General features: G+C 57.5%; 1 protein-coding gene across 1 annotated transcript in view; it reads left to right on the top strand.

Moving 5' to 3' along the window:
- The window catches only part of SNX29 (sorting nexin 29), a 569,236-nt gene extending 566,617 nt beyond the window's left edge, over window positions 1-2,619 (top strand). Inside the window, exon 21 of the mRNA XM_007462815.1 lies at window positions 1,395-2,619. Coding sequence (XP_007462877.1) covers window positions 1,395-1,524 — 130 coding nt within the window. The 3' untranslated portion in view covers window positions 1,525-2,619. The remainder of the gene's footprint in view (window positions 1-1,394) is intronic.
- Window positions 2,620-5,603: the final 2,984 nt, after the last annotated feature.

Raw genomic sequence — 5,603 nt, 5'->3', positions numbered from 1 at the left:
GGGGGTCAGGGGGAAGGAGGTTTGAGGGTGCTGCCCTGTTGGCTTTGAAGATGGAGGCAGGGGCCACGAGCCGAGGCAAGCAGGCGGCCTGCAGGGGCTGGGAAGGGCCAGGAAGGATTCTCCCTTAGAGCTTCCAGGAGGTACACCTTGAATGTAGCCTCATAAGACCCATTTGGGACTTCTGGCCTCCAGAACCGTAAGACAGCACAGCGTGTGGTTTTAAGCCACCAAGTGTGTGGTAATGCGTTACAGCAGCCGTGGGAAATAAGACAGAGTCCACCACCTCTGCATTCACAGCCCCAGCCCAGGCTTCTGCGCGTGCCTGGAGCAGCGGCCTTGGCATCGGGCACTTCCCGGTGCAACCAGATCAGGGAGCCCCCGCCGCCGAGAGCCCTCCAGCAGATGCTCTTCACCCTCCAGCTGCTCCCTCCCTGCCTCCCCCCGTGCTCCGGTGCCCAGAGCCTCCTGGCCCCAAGCTTCACCCAGGCTGGCCCCCTACGCCCGCTCTCGGGCACTTCCTGCCATGCCCCAGGCTCCCTGCTCAGGGAGGCTCTGGTGGCATTTGTAACCCAAGTCTTTGAACGTGTGATGTTTTTAACCCTCCTTCGGACTATGAGCTCCACAGGTCCTGGGAGAATCCGTTTTGTTCACCATTTATCCCCAGTACCTTGCACAGTGCTCGGCCCACGTGGGTGCGCCAAGATTCACGGAGTAAACAAATGTATCCTTCAGGTGTTTTCCGTACACGGCGGGGTTACAGCCTCCCTACTGTGCTTTAACCTGTGTTGGAATCATACGCCCTTACTGGCTCGTAAACGCACTCCCGTGCCCCTGTGCGTACCGGCTGCTGCTGTCTCGCGGTTATAGGTTTTTTTTTCACCAGTATATCCAGTATCAGTGATGCTTGCATCGGACGCACAAGTTGTTCCGTGTTTTTGACTCTTTTACATACTGCTGTCGTAAACGCCCTTACAGTCGGACCTTGGCAGACATAATTCCCTATCCTGTGTTTGTGCATCTTTTATGACTTTAAATGCAGTGTTCTCCCAAGCATTTTCTTTCTTGGACTTTGAAATGTGCCTTTGCTGGAAGATCAATGAAGACGGTGAGAAGACAGCCAGAGCCAGAACCGTCTTTCGTTGACTTAAAAGCAGGTCCAGAGCTGCGGCGGCCCCAGAGCTGTGCTGGGCGCTGTTGACGGACAGAAAGTTCACACGACAACGTGGACGCCCCTCCCCATCTCTCCACGCCTCTCTTGCCACCCAGCCAGGCAGCAGCCATGCCCCGGAGGCCACTCCCACCATCCACCCCACCCCCAGCCCCTGCTGCCCTGCCTGTAGCTATTTGCACTTGAAACCCTGACTTAACCCGATCCTCCCCGTTCTGTCTTACAGTGACGTCACCCCTCCCGGAGAACCGCTGACCAAGAACAGCCGGCCCAAAGTGGCTTCCCGCTTCCCCAAGCTGTCCCGCGGTCACCCCAGGGAGACGCGCAACGTGGAGCCCCAGAGCGGCGACCTCTGACCTCGATGGCCACCCAGACTCGGGCCCTACGTGCTGCGCCAGCTGCCTCCACCCAGGCCACGGCAGCTGGCCCCTTCCACCTCGGAGGGACAACCCTGTCCCCCTGGTGAACTCCAGAGAGCACACCTTCCCCGCCGGTCCCGTGACACCCTGATTAAACTGGGCCGTGTGAGAGCAGGGCAGCTCCTCGCTGGACAGACGCAGACATGTGGGCCCTGCTCTCCCCGGGCCCTGCCCTGGGCCATGAGGGCCAGCCGTTCTCTCTCCAGCGCAGGGGCCAGCAGGAGGGTAGGCGCTGGATCGGGCCCGGAGCCCCCTGGTTGAGATGCACAAGTCTGATGATGTCTCAGTTGGTCAGAAGGTTCATTGAGAAACCCCCTCTTAACTCTTGTCCACGTGGGAATTCGAATGACTGGTTTGGGTTTTTTCCCCCCTGTTTAATGTAATTGCCTGCTACAACCTATGGACATGGAGGGTTTGGGTGGAGGCTAGTTCCTTCCCACGCACTCCCCACCAGTGGTCAGTAGACACCCTAGCTCTTGCCACCATGCTCCAGGGAGACAGTCCCGTGGCCTTCGTGTGAAGGAGCCATTAGAGGGATGTGGAAGTGTGGTTCTTGGAGAACTTCCCTACCTCCTTATGGTTGGTTCTGGAAGGACCAGCCCCTTTAGGAAACCTGAGGCCCCCTAGGCCCATGTGCAACTGGTCAGGCCAGCCAGCAGCAGCAGCAGCCCAGTGACCTGTATTGGAGAGCCCTGGGCTATCCAGGAGTCGGTGGCCTTGGCCTCGAAAGCCTAGAGGGGAGCCCTCAGGCTGTTAAGAGACTCAGCTCCGGGAAGCATTCCAGAAGGTTCTGTGGGCCTCGGGCTTTCAGACCTGGCCCCGGGGCTCCCAGGCGCTCAGCGTGGCTCTCTGTGAACTTGGACACAAGTGTCCACTCTGCAAAGATCATGATCATCCCCTAAAGACGAGGGTGTGCAACACAGCCTCTGTCAGCCAGCATGTTCTCAGCGGGAGCAGGGCCCTGTGTGCCCAAGACCAATCCCTCTGCCCCTCCCATTCAGACACCCCCCCCCCCCCCCCCCCGGCAGCTCGCCCCATGGGACCAGAGCCATTTAGCCAGCTTTAACATCCAGAATCATGGAACTCTCTCCCACCCTGGGCAAGAGCCATCCTCAGCTGCTGATACAAAGAGAGGCATTTTCTGGGGACAATAGCCGGTATAAATGTGTGTGAAAGATGGTCGGTAGAAGGCTAACCACTCATCAGCTTACAACTGGGTGAGCGGTGTGGGTAATCATTGAGCATTTCCTAGATAGCGGAAAACTCAGGAAGGAATGGCCTGGAAGGTTTGTGCTGCGTGTTCCTCCCATCAGCCAAAAGGAAACTTTATCAGAGCCGTTAAGCAGAGCTGAGATCATCTACGCACAGCCCTCCAGAGACTCGGAGGAGGCCCGAGTGACTTCTGAGGGAACATTCTGCCAGGTGAGCCAGGTCCAGGGGAGCGAAACAAGCCAGCTGTTCTCCGCAGAAGGAGTGGGGAGTGTCTGGGGGCCCTGCTGTCAGCTCGTGGGCGTCAGAGGACCCGAGGGACGCTGTGTCCTAGAAAGGCAACGTGGTTTCTCTCTTCCCGCGTGTGTGCCGAGGGAGCCACTGCACATGCACTTTGTTGGAATCCCGAGTACCACAGCGCTGCCTTCAACACAGAGCCCTCCTCGACCAGATCCTCCAGGACTGTCTGGAAGCTCCAGCTGCCCCAGCCCCCCGCATTTGGGTCCCTCCACAGCAGTCAGATTGACGCCAGCTGACAGGCTGCACAGCCCGATCTGTTCCCAAGGTGTCTCCTCTCCGGTTGTACTAGACCCAGAATGGAACCACTGCCCCGACACCACCCAGGGCCAAGGGTTCCGATCAGCCAGCCTTTTCTGGCGCCTGACCCAAAACACATCTGAGTGCGAGTCTGGTCTCGCCTTCTCCAGGAGCACCCCACCAGGAGCCAGCTTTGACATTCTGTGCACGGAGTTAAAGAGCCAAAAAAAAAAAAAAAAAAAAAAAGGCATCCATAGCTACGGCGGGCAGATGCTGAGCTGGGAGATACAAATGCACTCGCAGCCCGTATTTAAAAAGGAGAAACTCTGCCTCCCCATTTTTTAAAGCTTAATTAATTATTCACAGAAAACTTGCCCTGCTCTCCCAAAACGTGGACTGTAAAAAGCATGTTCGTGGGGGCCGCACGGGGACCCTCCAGGCTGCTTGCTCTCTGTACCTCCGTTTTCGTGACCCTGCAGAAACCCTGATCTTCAATTGCCTTGGTTTCAGCTCAGACACGCATGTGACATACACATTACAGCACCTCCTCAAAGCCTTAACTTTGGAATCACATGGAATGTTCTGCAGTGATTAGTCCATCCAGCTGCTCAATATACTCCTGCCCTGCTCTCCAGGGTGGCGGGATGCACTTAGAAGGGGCAGACTTCCCAGCTCCTAGAGAAAGAATAAAACACCTAGGTCCAGGCCGAGATCCGGGACACAAAATGCCAGCCCCTGAGGATGTGTCATCATCCGCCCATCAACCCAACTCCAATTCAGAGGGTGGGAAATCCCCTGGGACCCATCGCGGGGAAAGAGCCCTTCAGAAAGGAGCGGTTGACATTGCTTCTCTCTCCTTGATCAAATAAGAAGATTGTTTGGAGCCTCCAAAGTTGACATCTGAGAGAGGAAGCCACCCCCCATTCTGAAAGGAGCTGAAGGGCCCGTCTCTCTAGACGGCCTTGACCCTCTGGTACCCCACCTGTACGGGGAGGGAGAGGCCCCTCCAGGTCCCCTCTGCAAAGCCAGGCTGTCTGCTCAGGGGCGGCTTCAGCCAGAATGGGCCGCAGCATCAGCCGGGTCCATCTCTGCCATCATCTTGTTTGCTCCCTCCTTTTCCCCCAGATAAAGGAGACCCAGGAAAAGCCGGGCTGGGCAGAGACATCTCTCCTTAAAAGAGAAAACCAAAGCTCCCAGAAGGGCGGTCCGAGGCTGGTGTAAACCTCGCCCAGAAGCGAGCTTTCCCAGCTCCCACTGCAGCTGGTCTGGAATCCTGGCTTGAAACAACCCAGCCTCTCTCCACAGTCAGGCCCTGGGGGAGGCGGCGGCTTGCCTGGAAAAGGCTGTTAAACCCCAGCACCGTCACCAGGCCCATCCAAGGGCTTCCTGGCTACGAAAGGCATCACCTGATTGAGCTGTAGAGACAGTACCATCTTGTGAGACCTGGCCAGAGGCGTGGAGGGTGAGGCGGAGGGACGTGGACCAGTGTTCGTGGACAAGGTCTGGTCACACAGCATGGGGCCTATTGAGATGTGTTCTTTGATAACCGCTGGATTTTACAGGCTGTGCTGTGCCTTTAAAACAACAGAGGCAATCAAAGCTGTTTACGTCTGTCCATGGGATTGATAACACGGCTGCAGCTAATGCCCAGAGGCAGCAGGCACTGGAGGCCCAAGAATTAATCCCCAGGTTTTGGGCTCAGAATCAGGAAACAGGAATGAAGACCCATCCGCCAGCCCAGTTGAGCCGAAGCACTCCTAACACCCTGAACTAGGGCTCTGCGGCCCCGGGCGAGCCGGTGGCCTTCCCTCCTCCTTTTCTCCTATTTCCTCAGGACACAGTTTGCCCACTGGAGGACCAGGTCGCAGGGTTTCAGGCCTTGGTCCCCCACACCACCTGCTCACCCTCACAGGGGGTGCCGCCAGCTGGCCCCCTCACCTGGAGGCCAGGCCCTGACCTCGGGCCCTGGCAGACCTCCCCTAACCAGTCACGTCTGGCATCCTTCCCTCATCCCTCAGCTTGGCAAGTTGGTACCAGCGCCCATTCATGGGAGGTGCACTCCCCCAAAGGGGGCACCTCGCCAGGGCGTGTCACTGACAGTAAAGAACAGGCTGGATTTTCAGCCTCAAGCTGCGTGGGCATCCCCCAGGACCTGCAGAGAAGGACCCTGCCTGGGAGCATCAGATCCGCTAAGAGGCATCCTACAAGGGGCACGCCCTGCTCAAGCTTCAACCCCAAAGGCAATAACTATCTTGACCCTGTCTCGGTGT

This window comes from Lipotes vexillifer, unplaced genomic scaffold (genome assembly GCF_000442215.2).
Source record: "Lipotes vexillifer unplaced genomic scaffold, Lipotes_vexillifer_v1.1 scaffold306, whole genome shotgun sequence".
Taxonomy (NCBI): Eukaryota; Metazoa; Chordata; class Mammalia; order Artiodactyla; family Lipotidae; genus Lipotes; species Lipotes vexillifer.
This window is presented reverse-complemented; position numbering and strand designations above follow the sequence as displayed.